At 40.9% G+C, this 22521-nt stretch overlaps 2 protein-coding genes across 4 annotated transcripts in view; one reads left to right on the forward strand and one right to left on the reverse strand.

The window, feature by feature from the left end:
• The first annotated feature begins 1122 nt into the window (after positions 1-1122).
• On the forward strand, positions 1123-22458 carry aven (apoptosis, caspase activation inhibitor). Its single transcript, XM_053614562.1, has 6 exons — positions 1123-1387; positions 3677-3851; positions 18312-18382; positions 19870-19965; positions 20051-20360; positions 20827-22458. The coding sequence occupies exons 1-6, from the start codon at positions 1190-1192 to the stop codon at positions 21003-21005; spliced, it is 1029 nt and encodes a 342-aa protein (XP_053470537.1). The 5' UTR covers positions 1123-1189; the 3' UTR covers positions 21006-22458.
• ryr3 (ryanodine receptor 3) overlaps positions 22336-22521 on the reverse strand; it is a 96938-nt gene continuing 96752 nt past the window's right edge. For all 3 annotated transcript variants that reach the window (XM_053614560.1, XM_053614559.1, XM_053614561.1), the window contains one exon: positions 22336-22469. In XM_053614560.1, coding sequence (XP_053470535.1) covers positions 22374-22469 — 96 coding nt within the window. In that variant the 3' untranslated portion in view covers positions 22336-22373. The remainder of the gene's footprint in view (positions 22470-22521) is intronic.

Consider the following 22521-nt stretch of genomic DNA (forward strand, 5'->3'; position numbering starts at 1 on the left):
CTCGAACAAACTACTAATAAAATAGATATGTACCATCACAATTAAGTAGATCCATGAGCTTTCAAGTCTTAAACTAACAGAACCTAAACCATTTAACATTGTGTTAGATTGTTTGAAATTTGTTTGTGTTATATATATATATATATATATATATATATATAAAAAGCACAGTCCCTAGTATAGTTCAAAGTGAATCGAGATCAACGTTAACATTCAATTCAATTCAATTCGATTTGTATAGCACTTTTAATAATGAACATTGCCGCAAAGAGGCTTTACGGAAATAATTAAATACAGGATATGAATTTTAAATATATACATTGTGTTCCTAATGAGCAAGCGAGAAGCGGCGGTGGCAAGGAAACACTCCCTGAGACAACATGTCCTCATCTGGGTGACACCGAATAGTGCAATTATAAATGATTCCTTTCTATGTGTACTACATGGTCATGAGCCAGGAAATCCATTATAGTTTTCACTTGAAGTCTATTTTGTTGAAGATAAATGTTACTTGAGTGCAAAACTGGCGGTTCGTGGCAAGTCTTAAAACTATCATAGCAGTTGCGGTCCTGAGCCATCGTAACAAGAAACTGTTCACATCAACTGCAGTCCAAAGCCATCTTCATGGTTTATAAGTGGTACCATCCACTATAATGTCAATATTAGTACTAATACTTAGTTACAGAGCATTAGATTCAGTAATGAACAGTGCCCTGTGAGACCACATCAGTAGTGTGAGTGGCATAATTTATCAAGTGCCCAGTCAATTAGGCAATGTATAGACAGAATGAGTCTGACTATACCAAACAAACAAACAAAAAAAGTTTTTTTCTGTTCTGTTTTGTTTTGTTTTTTAACCCAGTGGTATTATAATGCGTACCAAAAAGGGGTCACGAACAACTTTGTATTTTTAACATAATTTCGTTATTTTATTTGAAATCTCTTACAGCATTCGTGAGACTTAAGAATTTTTGTTGTACAAGGAAGATTGTACTTATGTACATATGACAAACAAACAAACAAACAAAAAAGTCTGTAATCATAAAAAAACTTTTGAGAACCACGTGCACAGAGATTATTATTATTATTCGGTGCAGTTTGTAGGTGGAACCTTTCTTCGGAAATTGGGGAATGTTTTTAGTGTAACAACCAGGAGTTACATTCCAGTCGGGCTCGGCTGTAATCAGTGATGGAGGGTAGACCGAGCAGGGGACGCGGTGGTCAGTGGAGAAGAGGCGGCATTGCTGGCGGTAATGACAGCGGGGGTGTCGGGGAGCGCAGAGGTCGCGGGAGAGGCGGCCATCACCGCGGAAGAGGGAAAAGAGACCATTACCGCGGAAGAGGACGCGGTCTTCCCGAGGATGGCGCTGCAGATGTTTTTCGCCGAGTGAGTGATTGTTTAGCCAAAGCTCAAAGTTTACTTCATTACTGAATTTCAACCTGCTTCCTATTCTAGTGCACTGTGTAGGGAAATAAACAACAGCTCCACAACCAGTGTAGTGCACTACTCCTATAGCCAGGAGAGGCGTTTGGGATTCGGTGTTAGCTGACCGTGTGAATGCTAACTAAATTTAAATAATTTAAATGGCTATAGTCTGCATATACACACTGGAATAAAGTCGGTGTGTCGTTGGACGTTCGATATTCGCGGATAGGTGGAAATTAAGGGGCCGTCTCTAAAGTTACATACGACATTGTAAAACACGTTTCTAACTTCAATAGCATTTGAAGGGAATGACTTACAGTCATAAAACCCAGTGGTTTTCAAAGTGGGGGCCGCAGCACCTTTAGGGGCCGCCTGGGGGCCTCAACAATTCGGTCGGAGCCACCAAGCCCATCCCTCCCACTAGTATGTTTTCTCTTTCTCACTCTCAGACAACCACACACACACACACACACACACACACACACACACACACAATCAATTCCTAATGTAATGTGATGTAAGATGTAATTATTAATACAAAAAAAGGGAGATATATTCAGAAGTCTGTATTTTTAATGTGTTTTAAAGACATCTTGCAAAAGGGCGGCCTCGGTCAAATGTTAATGCCATTTGGGGGGCCTTGTCCTGGAAAAGTTTGGGAACCCCTGCTATAACCAACTGTGAAGTGTTCATCTAGGTGTCAGTTTCCTACATGAACACTTTACAGTTGGTTCTGTGACTGTAAGTTGTTTTTTTGTTTGTTTGTTTGTTTGTTTGTTTAAGAAACTGTTATCTAAAAGGTTAACTAATTAATTAAACACCCCAGTAGGATAGAAAAGGCATTACATTTGTTCTCCCGATCACAAATCGTTTTATTATTATTATTATTATTATTATTATTATATACACCTGTCGTCCACTTTATTAGGAACAACTGTACACCTGAGCATTCATGCAGTTATCTAATCAGCCAATCATGTGGCAGCAGCGCAGTGCATAAAACCATGCAGATACAGGTCAAGAGCTTTAGGTGATGTTCACATCAAATATCAGTGATCTCTGTGACCTTTAACTGTGGCATGGAGATTGGTCCCAGATGGGCTGGTTTGAGTATTTCATAAACTGCTGACCTTCTGGGATTTTCACTCAACAGTCGCTAGAGTTTATACAGAATGGTGCGGAAAACAAAAAACACAGAGTGAGCGACTACTGTGGGTGTAAACGCCTCGTTGATAAGAGAGTTCGGAGGTAAACGGCTTATTTGAGTTACTATAGATTTCCTGTCAGCTCAGACCAGTCTGGTCATTCTCCTCTGATCTCTCTCATCAAAGTGTTTCATCCTGCAGACTGCACACAGGATGTATTTGTTTGTTTGTTTTTGTTTGTTTTCCCTCACCGTTCTGTGTAAACTTGAGGGACTGTTGTGTGTTAACTTTCCAGGAGATCAGCAGTTTCTGAAATACTCACAACAGCCCTTCCATGTTATGATCAAAGATCACTTTTTTTCCCATTCTGATGTTTGATGTGAACATTAACTGAAGCTCTTTACCTGTACCTGCCTGATTTTATGCGTTGCGCTGTTGTCACATGATTGACTGACTAGATAACCGCATGAATGTACTGGTGTTCCTAATAAAGTGGACAGTGAGTGTAGACTTCTATTGCTTATTATTTCCCGTGCAAATGAATTCACTCTGTGCGTGTATGTGTATATGTGTATATATATAATATGCACACAATACACACACATACACAGTGTCCTCCACTAATATTGGCACCCTTGGTAAATATGAGCAAAGAACGCTGTGAAAATGTGTCTTTATTCTTTAACATTTTGATATTTTGTTCAGAAAATTCACAAAAATAATCTTCTCTCATGGATATCATTGCAAACAAAACACAGGCTTATCTAAAAAAAATAAAAATAAATAATAATAATAATCTTTGTTAAATAGGTGTGCACCATAGGTGTGCAATAATTGTTGCTTTTTAAAAAAGTTTTTTTTTTATTTTATTGTTGTTTGTTTTTTGTTTTTAGATAAACCTGTGTTTTGTTTGCAAACCCAGAGAAAACGTCCATAAAGAGAGTAACTCGATCTCAGATAAGCGCCCCTACAGCTGTGTGGTGGTATTGCAACCGACTGCACCACCAGATAAATAATTTTTTTTAAAATTATTCATAAAAAAAAAAAAAACCCAGCTTGCTGCAGTACAACTAGTGATTAATGTGAAATGAATTTTTTTTTTAAGGGTCAAGATGAACATGATGACAAAGAAAACGCTGAAGACGAGATGCCAGCAATCTATTCCAGGAGAAAGCTGGAGTCCAACTGGGATCGTTATAAGGAATCGGAGAAAGAGGAGGTGAATGATGATGTTCCAGTGCAGAGAGGGACAGACTATCACGTCCTCCTCACTTCTGCAGGTAAGAGCTGCGCTTTCCACGTGCTCATCACACGAGTGTCCTGCCGTGGAGCCACATCTGAGATAATGCTCTCACACCAGGGTATAAACACAACGCCAGTTTAGGATTGTTTCAGTCGTCCGACCCTGCTGTGGGCTGTCGGCCTGTAAGAAACACCCCTGGGCAAGCTTTCATTTTTGGTGCACAGCTGGATGTCAGTTGGAAGAGCGTTCTGATGAGTGAATATGATTGATAAAATACGATTTGTAGACGAGTACACACTGTATCATTGTATTATGTCAAATCTTATAGTAATCACTGTTGACTGTATAATATGGGTATAATGTAATGACACTATCTGTGTCTGTATAGGGATCTATTTTCCAAAATATACACCAAAATAAGCATCATTTCAGCCACTTTCTTTGCCTCGTGATCTTCGTATCTGACCACACACTCGTGCCTACCTGAAAATAAAAAAACCACCTGCTGGCACAACTGACGCACACTTCTAGTCTCAACCAAATGCCTTGTGAACATTTCTGGCAAAACAAACAAACAAAACGAATAAATGATGAGTGCGTCTCCTAGGAGTATCTATATTTGTATCTGTTAAGAACACATTGGCTGTTCATTCCGAATAACGGGTTTGATTCGTCACTTCTGTATCTTATAACCGGGACTTTGTTGTTGCACATCAGTGTGTTTTAGTTCATAGTGATGTTGTGGTTGTTTATATTTTTCCATTTGTCTTTTTAGGTTGCTTACAAATTACTGTTGATTTGATTCATTAGTCATTTAAAAAAAAAATTAGTAATGATTACTTAATGAACTAATAAGAGTGTGCGTTTAGCATATCAAATGAATGAAATCTCTACATTGAGACAGGTAATATGTGATGTCTCTATTCCATGTTTCATTGAGACATGTAAATCAGCTAGGTAAAGTCTCCTATCGTAATCTGCGAGTTGGTTCATCTCTTTAAACAGGTAAGAATATTTAGGTTTAAATTTGTCTTTAAACCCTGTGCATTACTTGGGTATTCAGTTAGTTTTGCTTTACTTGCTGGATATCCAGTACACACCTAAAAAGCTCTTGACTGACTCATCTGAGGTCTTACTAAATAGATGACACTTGATTCTAATCTATTTGAATCATGTGGTATCGTATTCAACAGCGGAACAAGCTTTCGTATCCTGCTTTCTCTCAAGTTTGTTTTTCTTTTTTCTTCTTCTTCTGTCCTTCATCTGCGTCTCATTTCCCCAATCTGCTTCCTCAACAAACACGCTGCTGTTCATGAGGGCTGTTTGTGTCCTCTATTTCAAAGATTGTTGTTTTTTTCTGCAGCGGTGTTGAACGCCCCCTTGTGGTTTTCTGGGCGTGTTTAACATTGGGGATCGTATTTGCACTGCAGTTAAGCAGTTTGTTCTGCCCAAGAACAACAACGTGAAACAGGGAAAATTCATGGCGTGACCCCCAGACCCCCAATATCCCAATTTCCAGCTTGTTATTTAAAGGAAAATAATCAGTGACGGAGTAGTGTTGTTCTATTACCATCTGAATATTTTCATAGCACATAGTGAAGTGTTCTATTCTTGTTGTTCCTCAGGAAATTCCCAACGAAGACATTAAAGAATGACGCGTCATGATTATTTTAGCTAGTTACAGTCACGTCGTCTGCGAAACAAGACGAGTTAAGCTATGCTGACCAATCAGAATTGAGAATTCAGCAGTGCGGTGGTATAAACCGTCCTAAAATGTTCTTTAGGGTTGTAGATTAAAAATTTTTCTATCGATGTATTGTCAAATCAAGATAACACTAATTAATTAAACTGTCCTGTTGTTCAAGTTAATGTCATATTTCTGTTCATATTCTGGTCTAAACCCATGTCGTTATTCACAACTACTAATGCTACGATTTTTTATTTTTATTTTTATTCAACTGCATGCTGAGAGAAACTACTTTATTTAGTCGAGGTTTTCTACCCTGAGAACCACAGTGTGCTTCTTATTCCTATTATCTGACCGTGTTTGTTTTGCCCACACGAACAATTAGTCACCTCCTGTGCCGTGAAAACACCACTCCATTTAGTGCGGTCTGATTAATTGAATGTGGGCGTAATTTGTTGGCATTATCTATGGCAACTGAAATCAGGAATTCGGCTGTTTCCACAGCACTGCCTGACTGTGATTAGGAGCTTTGCTTGTCGGTTGTTATGTCTCAGGGATTTGAGCTGGCTGTAGTGCTTTCTGCAGGAGTGGTGGATATAATTATGCTTCTGGAAAGAGGAGGCATCCTATCAACAAAATAATCATGTTGAGAAAATGTTACTGGATGGATTATAGGTAACATCTGATGATGATGATGATGATGATGATGATTATTATTACAAGAACTGTAGACTCGTCAGATCACACTTGTCAGCCAAGGAAAACAACAGCAGTTGATGACAAAAGAATTGTGAGAGCTGTGAAAACAACAGTCAGTGATATCACCAACAGTCTTCATAGGGTCGGGGTGAAGGTATCACGATCCACAAGCGGAAGGCCAGAGTGGAACTTGCAAATGAATACAGAGATGAGCCACAAAGGTTCTGGAACCATGATTAACCTCTAAAGAAAGGATCTGCTCATAATGCAAAACGTATGAGCTCAGTGGTCATGCATGGTGGAGGTAGCGTCATGGCTTGGGCTTGCACGGCTGCTTCTCGAACGAGCTCGCTAATCTTTATCGATGAAGTAACTCATGATGGTAGCAGCAGAACGAATTTACAGAGAAATGCATCCAATCTAATTGGGAACTGGAAGTTCATCATGCAGCAAGACAATGACCCAAAACACACTGCCAACGCAACATCTGGGGAAAAGTGGAAGGTTTTAGACTGGCCAAGTCAATCAGCAGGCCTTAACCCAATTGAGCAGCATTTCACTTCCTGAAGAGGAGACTGAAGGGAGAAACAATCCCCCCCCCCCCCCGCCGGCTTGATCCAGTTATTGCAAGCAAGGGACCAGATATGCGACCAGATATGAAGTGTTATTCACTTTAAGTCTATCTGAGTTTTGCTCACCGAGAAATTGACTGGTCTCACACCAAAAGTGTCATATTCCAAGTTGTTTAACACATTTAGATGTAAATATCAGGAAATTCTGATCTATAGTCTCATATTCGTCGTTTGATCTCGAACCCAGATGTCCTCAGTGTATAGGAAGGCAGTCGCAGAGCCTTTCGTCTGCCTAATCAGCGGGCTATTGGGACGTTCATAGCAGATATGAAACCACTCGAGAACACGTGATTCACAAACTCGTTTGAGTCACAGAGAGCTGCCTGATTTAAGATATGCCCAGTTGAGACACACTCCCCTTTGTTTTGTTTTGTTTGTTTTTTTACAATAAATTGGGCTAGTTTTGAAATAAGGTTGGAGGTAGAAAACGTAGCTCTTTAAGGTGGACAGACTGCGAAAAATAAGAACACGCGTCCTCCTTTTCCAGCGGCTGAACGTTTTGGGCCACTTCCAGGTCTTTTTGTGTGTGTTTTTTTTTTTGAGATAATGCATGTTGAATTTCTGCTGAGACCCTGCAACCCTGCACGAATCACATGAACATGAACGAATCACCGTGTCGTTAGGTTGCAAGTATCGTTCTTTTATACCGTTCGATGTTTTTAATCAATTCGAAGTGGAAACCAAAGGCGCATTCATGCAGTGCTTTATTTTTGCTGCGTTGAAAACGAGTCACGTTGAGAGACCACTGTATCGTACCGCGTTCAAATTTGACATATTGTCGCATTTATTGTGTGGAATTTCAAACCATTCTATTAACTCCCTCTCTTTATTTATTTATTTATTTATTTATTTATTTAATCGACGTCGTATATTGATCTAAAGCAGGTCGGAACAGGACTGCGGCATGTAGTTATGTGTTGAATGAAGAGACTACGTGGTGAAATGGTGGTTATTCCAGGAATCTGTTCAGTCGTGTAACATCTGGAGACTGAGCTCGTGGCTCGATCGGGTGTGTAATTCAGAGTTCGTTCGGAGATCGGAGCACAGTGGCAGTCGGTATTTTCCGCCCTCCGTTATCATGAGACGTTTCGAAACGTTGATTTGGTGCAGTCACCATCGTGAACAATTTATAACCATATCCTCAAGGGTTCTTTGCATAATCTAAGAGTACAGGAAGTGTTACAATATTAATCTCTCTCTCTCTCGCTCATATATATATATATATATATATATATATATATATGCTTCTTTTGTGATCCGAATCAGAGCTGGAAATAGGACAGTATTAGCAGTATTGTTATAAACCATGTCAAAGTGCACTTTTGTAAGATATTGTGTAAAAGTAGAACCCTTTTAGGATGCCCATGACACTTAAACCCTTGAAGACCCTTAAAAATGATCTAGTCCAGTATGCCATTTCAAACAGCACTTTATGTGAAACACACACGCACACACTTTTAGCCAGATTTTATTTCAGTGTGTTTTAAAAGGGACCTACATTACTCGATGTGAATTCACTCCCGTACTGTTTCTAAAGGATTCCCTCAGTCTGTCTTTCTCCACCCGTTCTCATCAGTTTTGAGTTAAGCCCGAGTGAGGAATCGTCGAACCATTTCGTTCTGATCTGAATACGTCCGAGCTGCTGATGGCGTTCTCCTGTGGAACGGAGGGTTTGTTGCGTGGAGACGCGGTGATCTTTTCACAGAGCACATTCAGCCCGTTTACCAGGAACCGCTCCTCTGTGATTCTATCAGCAGCCCCTTAATTAAATGGTGTCGCCACACAGAGGGATTTATGATGCAAGTAACACCCTTTTAAGACGAGCCCCTCCGAGGGGAATTAAAAGTCGATTTCGAGTCTGCCGTCGCTTCCTTGATCGAAGATGAATTTAGCAACGTAAAATTCCGTTCTCTCTGGAGGGGGGGGGGGGGGGGTTTGCATTTCAGTAGTGTTACCCAAACCATGCTCATGTAATTGGTGCCTTGTTGCTAGGGGTCGTGTGCTCAGGACAATGGTCTGCTTAATGGCTTTGGCTCTTTCGTGGCTCTGAACAGACGTGACACCCACACACCTTTCAGTACCGAATGTGGCTTGCTGAGGCGCATATGGATCTGATTCAGACTCATGACTGTATCTGTAATATATTTTAGATTGAATGGATTAATCACTAATTCTTTATCCAATGAGTAACCATCTACGCTCTAAGTAATGTTTTATTCGTGTGATAACTTTTGGACAGCTGTCAACCTTTATTTATCTTTTGCGTGAGACCTTAAATGATTTGTAGACACTGAAAACCCACTGTGAAGTCCTTGGAAATTTTTGTCGACCGTATAGTTTTGTTTAATCTATGTCTGATTTTTCTCGAAGCAAGTACGTGTATACATTGAGGTCCAAAATTCCGAGACCACATTGAAAATCTGGGATGTTTATTTTTTTTTTTGTTTGTGTGTTTCATTTCAAATTGGAAATAACGGGTTTCGAATTTTAAAACGTTTAAAACGAAGGAAGAAAAAAAAAAAAAAGTAAAATGTTTAATATTGAAGATCCTGCACTATTTCTCTATTTAAATGTAAGCACGTTTGTGATATTGACCATGTTCACTGCTTTGTACGAAAGGTCGAGTTTTCCTCAAAGAGATGACGCTCCGATGGAGTTGATCTAAAATGGGTTCACACAAACCCAAGTCCACGCCAGCTCGCGTGCACACGGTCATTAAAGTAAAAAAGGGGACATGACAAATACTAATAAACTCTGAAATTCATGTTAATATGACAGAGTCTACTTTTCAACACAAGTTGTCAATAATGTAATCTGGATTGGAAATGATCGTATTAAATTTGAAAAGAATGCAAAATAGTGTATATGTGTGTATATATGTATATATATATATATATATATATATATATATATATATATATATATATATATATATGAGAGAGATATTAATTAAGACTAATGAATGAACCTTTTTTTACGTGACTAATATAAACCCTTTTTGTTTGGGGTGTTCAGGTGTAAACAGAATTTTTAGGGTCTAGTATTTCAGTGCCTGTCTTGTCTATCGGATAACACTGTTTGCCAGTCATAGACTTTTGCGCACACCTGTGTGTTTTTTTTTTTTTAAAAGGTATGCATCATAAGACTGTTATTTCCCAAAACCTGTCGCAAAGCTCATTCTTGACTACCCACTAAAGAGAGAACTATATGATGATGATGATGATGGGGTTTTTTTTTATTTTAAAGAAGTACTCACTTTTGTCCGTGTCCTGTTACACTGCCAGCCTGTCCATCTCTGTATTGATCACACACGCCATCTTCACCCTGAAACTCTTCAGCTGGAAAAGTCCTCCAAAGCGCTCGCTTCATCCAGCCGCATATCCTTTTCCTTACACTTCACAGCTTTCATCCTTTCGGCAACGATGCGTTTCCGGCACTCGGAAGCAAAACGCAGTGAGGAGCAGAAGCAGGGACACTGACCGTCTTTAGGCTGCAGTAGAATAAAGGTGATGTTCTGAGGGGTTGGAGCAGACGCTCCTTGGCAGTCAGTAGAGGGAGATGATCGGGTGCCGCTGCTGCTGTCGCTTCTGCACAGTTGATCTGTGCATGTGTGTGTCTGTGTGTAATACACGTATGTAGCTGACTGGCAGGGAGGAGATCGTTCCCACAGGGGCTGGGCCATTCGTCATCGTTTAGGATGGTCAGTGTGATGTAGCGACTGAAAAAGGAGAAGGAGGAGAGATAAAACTGTCGGCAAAACATAAGGGTCGACGTGTGCGTCGGGTGCGATCAGGACCCGAGGCAGACGAGCCCCTCTTTCCGTTATTCACGGTTCTCAGTGGAATAAATGCAGATGAATATTTGCTGCTGTTAATTGTTAGAATCCCATAATTCTTTGTGTATAGTGTCTGCCATTCCGTATCGTATAAGGACAACAAAAGGCTTTGAGATTAATGACTCCTCGAGGTGATCGCCTTTTACATAAGGTGAATATTCCCAGCTCTTCCCCTAAGGTCAAGAAGTCTTCCAGATACCTGTTCAACAATAAGACATTCATCAATAATTAATGATCAGATTCAATATTATGGCTGTAAAAATACACGAATGGTCTTGACTTTAAAACGATAAGAAGGTGTATCGTAAAAAAAAAAAAAATCCTTCCTGATATCAGAAACGTACAGAAGTAAATCCAATGTCTGGATTTTTCTAGACGACCAATAAAATTACAACGTAGTCGTGAATAATAAATCATTTTAGGTGTAGTTTTAATTCGAGAGCATGGAGAGAGAATTGGATTCCTAATATAACACACCTGATTTGATGAGAACACGTCGGAGGGCACTTACATAGTTACATAGTTCAAGAACTAATGAAGAAACAGTTAATGGAACGTTTTGGTCCGTCCTTGCTTCCTATGCACGTTGTACTTTTTGAGAAGTTACCGGATCGGTTAATACAGTTGGACCATTTTGAAATGTTGGTGACCGTGTTGAACTTGGAACCCAGCGATGGTTTTTATCCGAACGTCTGTTTTAGTGCAAGCTATTCGCACGTAATGACGGTTCATGGGAGGTTTTCTTACTGCAGCTTTAATCCCACTATATGTCATGTATCCTAACAATGATCCAAAACATCATCAAAATCAACACAGAAATGGTTTACTGACCACAAAATCAAGGTCCTGCCATGACCATCCCAGTCCCCTGACCTGAACCCCATAGAAAACCTGTGGGGTGAACTGAAGAGGAGAGTCCACCAGCGTGGACCTGGAAATGTGAAGGATCTGGAGAGATTCTGTCTGGAGGAACGCTCTCAGATCCCTCGCCATGTATTCTCCAACCTCATCAGGCGTTATAGGAGAAGACTCAGAGCTGCTATCTTGGCAAAGGGAGGTAACTTTTTTTATTTTTTTAAGTATTGACTAAATGGGTGCCAATAATTGTTGCACACCTATATTTAACAACACACCTTTTTTTTTATAAACGTGTGTTGGGTTTGAAATTGTTTGCAGAGTATTTTGGTGAAAAGGTTAAACAATAAAGACAATTTTCACAGCCGCCTTTGCTCATATTTACCAAGGGTGCCAATATTAATGGAGGGCAGTGTGTATACATACACATTTTATTTTATTGATGTGTGTGAGATGACAGCATTGCTTATGACTTATGCTTACATCAGACTGCTTGGCTGCATGCCATTGGTTCTTTAGATCCTGCAAGCATCTGTCCTCATATGATGGGCGTGGCCGCCTGGGTGCCACTAACTCCGTCCTCCTTCTGTGCCGTGGCGAACCTTGTTTCACGGCTGGCTAAACTTTGAGATGTCTGAGCATCGATGTGTGGTGCAGCGAGGAGAAGGTACTGTGAATGATCGCTGGTGACAGTGCACCTCTAGGAGAGCAGCCCCCTGTCAGGTTTTTGACCTCCAGGTGGCGGGCTGAGGCGCTGATTCTGTCCGCTTCACCGGCTGGACCTTCCATCACATACATCAGCAAGTTCAACCACAACACCGTTTCCCAGATTAGGCAAGAAATGAGTCGCCTCAGTTGCTGACTGCATGAGTCACCACTAGACAATCTATGAAAGAATACTCCAAGAGTTTTCCGTTATCATTTCATTTTCATTTTCATGGTTCTAGATTTGAATTAGCATTACGCCTTTTGGAGTTGGGAATTTGAAATGTTTACTGACATTTTTAAGTGCTCTTAGACCTCTATTATAAATACGCCTGGCAGGAACAGGTTTTTATCCTTTTTTTTCTTCCCCAGTACAGACAAATGTGGACTCTTCTTTCTTGTAATCACACAGACGCTGCAGATATGGCGTGTAGAGCAGAAATGTTGTGTAGAGCAGAAATGTTGTGTAGAGCAGAAATGTTGTGTAGAGCAGATATGGCGTGTAGAGCAGATATGGCGTGTAGAGCAGATATGGCGTGTAGAGCAGAAATGTTGTGTAGAGCAGAAATGTTGTGTAGAGCAGAAATGTTGTGTAGAGCACATATGGCGTGTAGAGCAGATATGGCGTGTAGAGCAGAAATGTTGTGTAGAGCAGATATGGCGTGTAGAGCAGATATGGCGTGTAGAGACATGGCCGCAACCACAGTCAAAATCTATACTGGACATCCATGTCTTTCTGTAGCTAGTTACAGCCTTGTCTAGAGATGATGTTGGAAACACAGGAGTGTCGCGTTAACGTGTCCAAGCTGTAACTTTCAAGTTTAATGGATCAGTTTTGTGTGTGTTGAATATATGATACTGCTATTAAGTTTTGAAGTCGGAGCAGGTATAATAAAAAAGATTTGTGTTGTGTAAGCAGATATTTTCAGCAGTACTCACCAGTACTTGAGGTAAAGAGTGTGTGTGTGTGTGTGTGTGTGTGTGTGTGTGTGTGTGTCTGAATGTGCGCACACACATTAGTATTGTCTTTCCTCAGTGAAGAAAATAATTGGAAAGCATCTGTGTGCTTGTCTGCCTACGCAGTAGCACAGTGTCATTTGGTTGACGATAGTTATGAGTTGTAACCGCAGTGTTAATGGGCCATTATGCTTTCCTCTGTATTTAAGCACCATCCAGTGGAACAGTCATTTTAAGGGCAGTTTATTTCCCCGAACACATGTCTGTTCCACTTGTAGTTCGTTTCATCTTCCAGTCTTCAGACGCACTGGCTTTGAGAGCAGTAATTATTCTCCAAGTTTGCCGTATTATGCGTTTTGATTTTCCCGTAAGCCACGTCATATCGTTTGCCCTACAATCACGTAGTACGTAATCTTCGTGCTGTTTTGTCCTTCGAAGATTACAGTGAAGATTGCTTGCTTGTCGCCGTGTTGGTTTAATAGGTTTTACTGCTCTAATTCCCAGGTCCTGGACCAGCAGATTATCCCGTGTCTCCATCTTTACTTTTTAAATCAGTTTTATATAGATTTTGCTTGGGGTTTTTTTTTTTTTTTTTAAATTCCATTGAAAATAAATGCATGGACATGTTAAAAGGTGTGTTTATGAAGCACACGTGTAGAGCAGTGATGAATTGGGTTTCAGGGTTGCAGTGATGCATTAGGCTATATTTCAACAGTAGGATTTATTGGGGGGGGGGACGGGACTTCAACAGATACAGTAGATCATGTTAAGTCTTATAACGAGACGTGCTGTTTGGATAAACGGCAAAATACTAGTCGAATAAAAATAAGATAAAAATCAAACAGTGCAAACGGACATGAAAGTAAAACCGACAGTGCAAACGTTGACGTTAAACGAAGGTTTAAAGCATGTTTGAAGTGAATCGGAAAGGAAGTCTCGGAGTTTGAAACTGTCCATTAGGCAGCTGGTACTGGACAAGATGCTCAGCTAGCCTTTGCCAGATGGCTGTGATGTGAATAGGTCCTGGCTGGGTTGTGTTGCTTGATGGTACTTCTCACCTTCCTCTCATCCTCTCCCTTTTCACGCACATATCAGAGATGAGTCGGAATAGTGACTTGGTGATCCACAGCTGCTGGAACGTCAGGGAAATACTACCCATAAAAAACAAAAAAGTGTTCTCAGTGTGGACAAATGATCAATTTATTAGCTGTACAGCCGGACACGAGAAATCTCCGGTGTGCTATCCAGTCCCATGTTTTTATTTGGACAGACACTGACTCGGCTCAGGAGTGCGAACTAGCAAACTAGCTCGCCATATATTATTACATTTACGTTAGCCGAGTGTGTGAATACAGGCTAAGAGGAACACAAATTGATGAGTAGCCTCTTTTAACCAAGTTTTGTAGTGTAGCATGATGTATTTGCGTCATGGAAATTGTATCCTAGTCTAGCTAATGTCGTCATTTTTGTTGTGCTAGGTGCTAGCAGGAGAGTTGTGTGAGAGTTGTTTGTTTGTTTTTGGTGAAACTCAATAGGAAGTAGGGTTGCACGGTACACCAGAACTACGGTACCGCCGATGCCACTGTATTGTTTGTTTTTTGTTTTTTTTAAACAGTAGTATGGTCAATATGGTAGTACCGTAATGTTGTATGTGCTGCAGTTTTCGTTAAAACCACACATCCCACTGCTTTTGCAGAATACACAGTGGTCAGTGATGCTTCCTTTAATCTAAATTCTTTACCTTAGTCTTTAAAGACTGATTTTGTTGTTCGCTACTAAGCGAGCTAACGGTACACTAACCGCTGTGTGTAAATAATAAAATCAGGGTTGGTACAGGATGTTTTAACTGCCTGAATTTGGCTTGGAAAACCTTGAAAATAGTCATAGAATAGAACACAGATACAATCCTTTCACTCAAAATATGACTCCTCCTCCTCCTCCTCCCACTCCTCCTCCCACTATTCACTCACTCATTTTAACAGACAGCTCTGGTCCACTTCTCAGACCCCTTTAGTGATCCTTTTTTCCCCCCCTCAAAAAGCACCTAGTGACAAATCTAGCAAATTTTTGAGCAAACTTTAGCTACTGTGTGTAGAAGAGCGTGGCCTGTACCGCAGTACGGTCCCGCTTTCCCCCCCCACAGGTACACCTCTAACTGAGAGGTCACGGCACAGCCGTCGTCTTTAACATTTGTGTATGATGATTTTGTCAGACGACGACGACGTCGTTATAAAGTCAGGGTTTTGTCCGTGCAGAGCAGCAGCTTGGACATGGCTTGGAAGTGAATTTCACACTCGTTCTGTCGTCGGACAACAGAACCAGAAAAATATATTGATTGATTTATTTATTTATTTATTTATTTATTTATTTATTTAAGAAGAAATAAAGAACGTGTTTGAATGACCTCTCTTGTATTGTGCTTTATATCACCTGGTCCGGGACGTTTCATTATGAAGCATTTGTATGAACTCTGAAATTAGCTTTGTTTGCTAGTTAGCGAGCTAACATTCCCAATTTTATCATTTTTTTTATCTTTTTTTTTTTTTTTTTTAAAGTTAATTTCCAAATTCAGTTATTCATTCCTAATGTTGTGTTCATTCTTAGTTCTCTGAGGACAATTTCAGTTTTGCAGGATTTCTCTGCTCTAGGGAACGACACATGAACTATGTGGCACGTTGAATGAGCTGCGTGGACGATTGTTCTCGAGTTTGTCCGAAAGCCAGTTATTCATTCTCATTAATAATAATAATGTATTCAGAGGAGAATCTGGTTTGTCTGTTTTCCATTGATATCGATGTATCTCTGTAAATTTGTTCATTTTGTAGAATCGCTCATGGGAAAAGTGCTGACCTGGACTAGATTACTGTATTTCAGCACGTTTCCTCGTCACGCTCCGACAGAGAGATCGATCATTAATACCGGCCTATTTAATGGGTTGCCCTGCATGTGGCTAGCTTCTGGGGGGGTTTTTTGTTGTTGTTGTTTTTTTTCACAAGTCTCAGGGTATTTAGAATGTCATTAACGTTCCATCTACTAATGATTATAAAGCTATATTTATGGAGTGATCTACCTGTAATTGAAATGAACCTACATTTATTTCACTTTTGGGAAAGCGGACACATTCCCAAGGGTTTTTATAGTCTTTGTATTTCCTGAACTTTCCATCAACAGAACAGCTTTAGGTCCAAAGTGACGATATTTATGCACCTACGTGTTTTTGAGTTCTTGACAATTGGATTGAAAAGTCCACTCAGTGTAAGGGACTAGCCAACAGATTAATAGATATAAGAACTCGATAATAATTCTAATAACTTCAATATATAATTCTGGGAAATTGGTTTGTGTTTACACGGTCAATCCCTGAATTCTTTTTAATAAGTAGCAGTCTGATTTTCATGCATGGTTGATTTTTATTTATTTATTTGTTTGTTTTCAAGACATTTTTTTTTAAAATTGCAGTTAGTACTCCGATTTTCACCGACGGCGTGATCTTTCCCCACAGTTGTTTTGTATTAATTGCTTCGAGTTCCACTTGTGTCTTCGTGACGTGCCGTAACGAAAACTCTCGCTGTTTCCATTTGCCGCTTTTAAGCCCGCAGAATAAAGCTCAGTTTAATGAGTGCCAGTGCATCCTGGGGAAATGTCCTGTGGTCTGTTTAATGATGTCGGACATGAGCATCCATCGTTTTTATTCTTTTTTTTTTTTTTTTCTAGGTCGTCAGTATCTTGTTCATTTCATTTTTTTTTAATGAGACAGTTTGTCCTCTTCCTCACAGCACGAGCAGTAAAGTAGATGCTGTTGTAAAACAGTGATTCATCAACATTGCGTATGATTTATGTAATTTATGTGATTTCAGTACAGGGTATAGCCTCAGATGTGCAGCTATACAGGGAGGCGTGCCTGCTGCACGGATCTGAGCCAGTAGATCCATTTAACAAGCTCCTCCATCATCATATCATGCTCTTTAAGTTTCAGTCTGCATGTGAACTTTATCATCCGGTGTCCAAACCTCCACTGCCAGGAATAAAAGTACTACAAAATACGGCTCAGCGTTTTAGTAAATATTACTCAAGAACGCAGCAATTCCTGCTAAGCTAAGTTGTTTTGAACTCATGTACAGTCATGGAGAAATTGTTTTGCAGATGTACACTGGGGTCCGGAATTCTTGGAAATGTGGCATTTTGGTTTCCCGTTAAAACAACGGGAAGTAAACGGAAGGTTTTAGAATGTATTTAGAAATATTTCTACTCGTGAAATGTTTCACGTCAAGCGTTCATCTCAGTTTGTTTGATTCCTTATTGAAGATTAAACAAAATCGCACAGTCTCGATCTCTCAGCAGCACGTATAGACCCGTTTTAAACTGAACACGTCCGCGAGCAATCTGGCTTCCTAGCTTGGTCGAATGGCCACTCGGGGATTTTTCACACACGCCGATTGGTTTTGTGTTTACCGCTTTAATAACGTGCCGCTAAAATCCAGACAACATTAAAAAGGCAAAGGCGTGTGAGCGCTGTGCGCACTTGACCCCCTGCTCCCACTACACGTCTCTATAAGCAACATCACCAACTGCAGTTGGCAAGCGAAGGGGCAGCTGAAAGCCTGTTTTCGAGGCGCACGCGCTCACAGTGAGATCTGCAGCACATGCTCTTCTTCACTCGCACAGCTGTGTGTGACACGGCAGCTGGGTCTTTCTCCTGCTGTCGTCTCTTACTGCTTTTTTGCAGAATGGAAGTCGCTTTGTGTTGTAAATGAAGACGAGAAACATGCGGCTGTAGAATTCTTACCGTTCCACTAGTGGCAATACTACATTTATTTCAATAATAATAATAACAACTTATGTAAGTGTGTAGATTGTGCATTTCTTTCCTGACGGGAGTGGTCTCTTCCAGGTTGACTCCGCCCCCCTCGACTCGGCACTGGGGGGGGTCCACTAAATGGTTTGATGAGCATGGAAATGATGTAAATCCTATGCTATGACCTTCAGACACCAGATGTCAGCCCAGCTGAACACCTATTAGTCCACCTTCTCACACTAAACCAACTCCTGTGCTTGTGTATATGTGCTGTGATTTTATTAATTAAATATCAGTCATTTTTAATCAGCATTTCCTTTCCCCAATGTTAGGTGACTCCTTCACTCAGTTCAGGTTTTCTGAGGAGAAAGACTGGGAGATGGATTCACTAGGAACTAACCAGGTACATGGAACTCCTACACAAACACATCAGATTAGCTTTAGCAAGTATATTTGCCCTTTAAAATGATAAACAGTCAAATAAGTCATTATCTGGACATTATAATATAAAAAGTTTAGATGTCCTGGTTACCTACTTCTCCAGTAGCGCTTCTCCAACATTAAATTGATATTTATAATGCTAGGATTTGGATTTAAATTTTTGTCATTCTGAATTTCCATGCTTTTTTTTTTTCTTTGTCAACTTGAAATGAATTTTTTAATTCAAATGAGCGTTTTCTTGGCACGGCGCCATTTCAAATTCAGTCCATCAGTTTTAGATTCCAATCTCTCTTCCGTTGTTGATCCAAACTTGATGCGATGGATTTGAAATGTTCTGTGGCATCACGGTTTGAATTTAGTAGTGTTACTGGGACCACAAAAATGTGCACCTTCAACCCAATGGAACAACTGCTTTGACTACACCGTGTGGACACGGAAGATCCAAAATGGAGGAAGCACTGCTCGTGTGCAACTATTCGGTTTTTCTGCTATAGTTCACAAACAAGAAGTGGACATACTCTTGTTTCACCATTCATTCATTCATCTTTAGTAACCGCTATATCAAGGTCGGACTGATTGGAGAGTCCGGAGTGTTATCTTGGGGACACTGGGTGTGAGGCAGGAACACACCCTGCATGCGATGCCAGTCTGTTGCAGGGCACCATGCACACTCAATCACACCTCAGGACAATTTAGAATAGACAGTCCACCTCATGTCATGTATTAAGAGGTGCGAGGAAACGCACATTAATCACAGGCATAACGCTACAAGACATTAACCTGAGCTCAGAATCGAACCAGGGACCCTGAAGCAGTGAGGCAGCAACGCTTACATCATCACCAGCCTTCTCCTCCTACACCGGTCACGCCTGTACCACCAGGATATGCAAACAATGTGTGCGGTAGTACTTTTTATTTACAATCCTTCACGCTTCCAACACTCTTCTCCAGTCCCACTTGCTTCGGCAGTTATTTTTGTTTGTACTCACCTGGACTATTTTCTAATGAGCTCATTCCTTTATATTTGGGGAAACAGAACCGACTAGGGCCATTGAAACAGCAGTAATTCTGACCAGGACAAAGCATTTACAGGAAGACTGAATAGTACGTGTAGGATAAATGTAATGCATTTAATGGTTCGTATAGTACCACACTTCCTCCAGCGCACACTGATATTAATTAACATGGCGTTTTTGTGTTTGGTCCCACAGGATCGCAGTCCTGATGCACACCTTTTAATGAGAACTGCATTTTTGTTCAGGAATCCCCAGAAATTCTACCTTGTTATCTTCATTGTTTGGAGCTGAGTCACTAGGGTTCTGTCACATTTCTTGCACTAGAACTTGCTTCAGTCTTATTTGTTTTGGACTCCGGCTGTCCCGGTGACTAACTGTGTAATCCTGAACGTCTGTGTTTTTTTTCACTTGTGCTGTTGGATTCCGATTGCAGGTGCCTGCTCTGTTTGTGGACCTGGAGGTTTTAGCTCGGTCACTTCAGGAGCTGCCCCTGCACCACAAGCTTGACCTGGAGCCCAGTCTTGTTCAGGTTGCATTTTTGACAGGTTTCATTGTAGGTAGAATAAGGTAGCGGTTAATCAGTGTGTCATTTTGAGTTGCTTTCGTCATTGCAGGAGTCGACTCCGGTAGAACTGCCGTCACTAGGGGTACTGAACAAAGTGAATCCAATCGTCGGTGGATTTAAGCTTCCGGCTCCAGCAAAGTCGGGTCAAGAGCCAGGCTCGCATGGATCGCGACCTGTGAAGCCTGTTCCAGGCACCAGCGTGTTCTCCCACACCTCCAATGCAGTGAGCAGCCCTGGGGACGATGCTGACGAGGAGCTGGACCTTCTCCTGGGACTACAGAAACCTGTCGCAGGCCTTTCTTTAGCCGAGTCAGAGACTTCAAATACCGTAGAGGACGTGTCTGCTGTCTCGGAGGAAGGTGAGTGATCACGCTGATGCAGTAGAGTGTGGTTTATACCACAGTGCTGTCGTACTGAATATCAGCACACCCGAGTGGCTTTCATACAACAGTTCGGTAAACACGTAAGAGTAACTGACATTTTATACACAACATGGACAAATGTTTGGAAGTCTCGGAAAGCCGCTTGTCCAATAAAACGATTGGACTGGAGCGAACTGTTATAACAGTATTAACTCAGGAGGCTGCTGCGCATTTAAATGTAACTGTAAATGGTTAAAAAGCGTGACGTCGTCCATTAATAAATAAGTAAAAAAGGAACTGTTGCCAAATTCGCTGTGGTATAAGAGGAATAAAAATTTTGCGGCATGCTGCGATTGGAAAATAATCAACCTCATCCTCAGTGCTTTTCCTACAACGGTCCACTCCGAAGTTTATTATCCCTTACTTATTGTGAATTTGTTTTGATGATGTTTGATCATTTCAGCTGCGTCACTGGTAGAGGAGCCGGAAGAAGAGGTGGTTGACGTGGAGCGTCAACAAACCGAAGCGGAGACTAATAGGCACCAGCAGAAGCCTGAAGAGTCGCGGCGAAAATCCGAGCCAGTGAAGCAGGAGCTGACCGAGGAAGATCTGGAAGACTGGTTAGACAGCTTGATCTCCTAAACAACCAAGAACAACTCCGAGTGTGTCCGAAAAGCAATTCTGGATATGAACAAATGCGACTGCATGGCTATCGAGGAAACCTGCACGTCGGCGAGGTCCTTCAGATCAGCGCTGGACCTCCATCAATATTTCTGATTAAATGAATAACCTGCTGTTAATGTTCACTGATGAAGGCAGATGCCCTTCAGCAAGCGAGGCCGTTACTAACGCGTGGGTGTGAATCCGTGCAGTCTGGATTATGAGCTGTGTATCTGTATCTGTGCAGTAAACGACAGGTGGGATTTATTGCATTGATCGCTTTATTGTGTTTTTTGCCCTCTTCTCCCAAATGAAACACAATTCACCAGCGCTTCTACATACATACAAACGGCCAAACGGTAATGGTTTACAATTTTGCCTTGTTTCTGTTAAATAGTGCGTTATAGCCTAATGTTCTCCGCTTTGGATTCTCGTATCGATTTCCTTTAACACCAGCAGAGATGGTACGCTTCGGCTATTAAAAAGAAATCAAAACGAAACATAACAGCAGTTGTACATTTTACTTGGAACAACTTTAACTGAAGCCGCAAATCTAATCTAGGTAGGTAAGTTCACCTAAAATACAGGCTTGCTACACATATGAGGAGGGACAAAATGTTTTGCATAGTGTGTTTTTTTTTTTTTTTCCTTTTTTTCTTTTTCATAAGGCACTTTGACTGTTGATGAACTAATCTAATGGGCTCATGGATCTATGTTCTGCTTTTGACATTCTGCATGCTGCCTTACTGTTTTATAAGACGTTGCACGTTCTAGGTCATAAATGCTCATTCTTTAGTTGAATAACAAGAAAAAGATGTTGTGCATATTTGTTCGTTCACTCAGCGTGCCTAAGGAATACGTCACTCAAAAATATTTCCGCTATTACCGATGGGTAGGTTCCTGTTAGCATTATGTGAAATATAACGGGCCAACTGGTCCTGACCAGCATCATTCACTGACAGCTATATTGGATATGCTGTGTTTATTTTTTTTTTTTTCTCTTTATTATTATTAATATTTTTTGTATAAGGTGTTCCTCAGGTGTGTGCTCTCACACACTCCCTTCGCAGTGCGTTTTAATACAAACGGCAATAAAACGTCAATAGAACCAATGAGGTCTTCAAAAGATTAAATGTCATGTTTTGGCACCATGTTTGTGTGCGCGTGTCTACGATGCACATTTGTAGCTTGATGTCTTTATCCTAAACAGGTGGTCAGTCTCGTGGCCCGTAGCCGTGCTTTTAAATGAAAAGATTCGTCAGCAGCATGTTTTACACTAGTTTGAGTTTCTTGTTCAGGTTGGAGTTTCTAATCGCATTAGAGTGGGGGTAAAGGGCAGTTACAGTCCCTCTAGCCCAACTGGTCCTCGTATTGCTTGCGGAAGCAGTCTCCAGCAGGGAAGAAGTCCCAGCACCTCTCCTGATACATCTTCCATACATAGGACTCCTGTGGATAAACGAGAACACCACAATGGCAGCACAGAACGTACCGTCGTTTT

Source organism: Ictalurus furcatus, chromosome 25 (assembly GCF_023375685.1).
Source record: "Ictalurus furcatus strain D&B chromosome 25, Billie_1.0, whole genome shotgun sequence".
NCBI lineage: Eukaryota > Metazoa > Chordata > Actinopteri > Siluriformes > Ictaluridae > Ictalurus > Ictalurus furcatus.

Bases quoted from the DNA above. Each gene is read 5' to 3' on its own strand.
- aven (XM_053614562.1), top strand. From the start codon at position 1,190: ATGGAGGGTAGACCGAGCAGGGGACGCGGTGGTCAGTGGAGAAGAGGC. The intron at 1,388-3,676 runs GTGAGTGATTGT...TTTTTTTTTAAG, and splicing joins CTGCAGATGTTTTTCGCCGA to GGTCAAGATGAACATGATGA. The intron at 20,361-20,826 runs GTGAGTGATCAC...TGATCATTTCAG, and splicing joins GTCTGCTGTCTCGGAGGAAG to CTGCGTCACTGGTAGAGGAG.